The 1797-nt window shown below is 33.2% G+C and overlaps 2 protein-coding genes across 5 annotated transcripts in view; one reads left to right on the forward strand and one right to left on the reverse strand.

Moving 5' to 3' along the window:
* The window catches only part of LOC104810945 (replication factor C subunit 1), a 7783-nt gene extending 7475 nt beyond the window's left edge, over positions 1-308 (forward strand). For 2 of the 3 annotated variants that reach the window (XM_010537433.2, XM_010537434.2), the window contains one exon: positions 46-308. In XM_010537433.2, the coding sequence (XP_010535735.1) occupies positions 46-77 (32 nt within the window). In that variant the 3' untranslated portion in view covers positions 78-308. Of the gene's footprint in view, positions 1-27 lie in introns of all 3 variants that reach the window. The other variant, XM_019202286.1, reaches the window with a different exon arrangement.
* A 933-nt stretch (positions 309-1241) lies between these two features.
* Positions 1242-1797, reverse strand: part of LOC104810949 (E3 ubiquitin-protein ligase RHF2A) — a 3438-nt gene continuing 2882 nt past the window's right edge. For both annotated transcript variants that reach the window (XM_010537441.2, XM_010537442.2), the window contains exon 9: positions 1242-1529. The gene's annotated coding sequence lies outside the window, so the exon portion shown is untranslated. The remainder of the gene's footprint in view (positions 1530-1797) is intronic.

Below are 1797 nucleotides of genomic sequence, written 5' to 3' on the forward strand. Positions count from 1 at the left end.
GACGCCATTGCCTGGCCGAGAAGAAACCCGCATCCGCAGGGAGAGGCTCGGGTGCAGGTGGCAAGCGAAAGAGGTGAGATCTTGCCCGCCACACCCACGTGGAATCGTTTTTCTGACAAGATTCAAGACGTAGTAGTTCGTAGATATGTTCCCTTTTCGGGTTTGGTTCTTGTTGGAGCGGAACAAGGTTTGTCGGAAGTTGATGACACCCCAATTTTGAGATGGATTTTGTCTAATTGGCTTTTTTGTATCTGTTAGTCTCTCTCTCTTCACGGAGTTTCTAATGGTAAGTTTCGGCTTTTGGAATATATGTTTTGTACGCTTATCATGGGCTTTTCGGTGACAAGGTTGGCCCAGCAATACGACACGTGTCCTTTTAAAATTAGATAATATTCTTTTGCTAAACCTAGTTCTATATATATCTTTTGAAATATGACCACATGATTACATAATTATCATAACGTTAAAATTTTGATAATTTCATATTTCATAATTAGTGTGATACATCTTTGAGATGGTCATTATACATATGGAGGAAGAGGATATATATAAAAATAATTTTAGCAAAATGAGAGTATTTTGGATAATGCCCCACGAATCAAAAGAAAAAAAATTTGTTGAAACATATACCTGTCAAGTTGTATTTCAGGGCAAGTACGTCAAATAATTACAAATTTAGCGTTTTAAATAATAAAAAGCCGTACCTAATCTTGAAGTATTTTAACACACTTATATTTCGATGGTAAGATTCAAATTATAATTCTGCCCTTAATATTTAAATGTTGTGAAATTACGATTAAAAAATAAAACTAATTCATTTTTAAAGAATATTATAGAGTCAATATATTAAAAACCTATAAATATTTTTTTACAAATGTTTGAAAAATATATTATTTTACTAATTCATAATTAAAAAAAAAATATTTCATTGAAACCTCTCATAATTTTCCTGTAGTAACATTTTTAAAAGTCATGTAATATGTAGTTATGGTTATAGTTATAGTCTTATAGATATAGTTCCCGATTTAAGTTTAAAAAACGAACTAAACAGCGAACCAGTTGAGAACGAGGTCCCAAGTTTTTCTGTACGGAACGCCCACCACTGTCGGTAGAGAGCAAGGAGAACGAGGTCCCAAGTTTTTGGGGGATAACCTCTGCATCAAACTCTACATTACACATATAAGACAAATATATGTATACATCATATTATATATATATATATATATATATATATATATATATATTAAAACTTGGTTCATTTCGCCAAGCAATACACATAAAAAAACAAATATAAGGTAAGAGACTCTCTACAGATAAGATCCCACAGTGAAAGATAGCTTCGAATTTACAACTCAGTCTTTTGGACGTTGCATTGTTCAGACACTTCTTTTTCTTCTTCGTACCTTTTTTTATTTATTTATTCAGAATCTGAATCGTGAGTTTATGGATTCCTACTGCTCTTGCCCGAGACTGACTATATTAGTCTTTCACAACGGAGAGAAGTCACCATCATCATCATCTCTCTCTCTCTGCAATCAAAACACCGAGAACTCGAACAAGTCAGAAACAAAACCTTTTTTTCATTCCGAATCTCGACCTTATATGATAGAACCCTAAGGAATCTAACACGATTAAGATGATTGTAGTAGTAAGAATTGAAAACTCATCCTCCCCACACAGCATAACGGCGTGTAGCAACCAAAAAACAGATGGTATTTTAAGGGAAACATAAGAACGAATGAGCGCACGAACCATGACAAAGCAAATATGTATATACATATATATATATATATATAT

The sequence above is a fragment of the Tarenaya hassleriana genome, unplaced genomic scaffold (assembly GCF_000463585.1).
Source record: "Tarenaya hassleriana unplaced genomic scaffold, ASM46358v1 Cleome19, whole genome shotgun sequence".
NCBI lineage: Eukaryota > Viridiplantae > Streptophyta > Magnoliopsida > Brassicales > Cleomaceae > Tarenaya > Tarenaya hassleriana.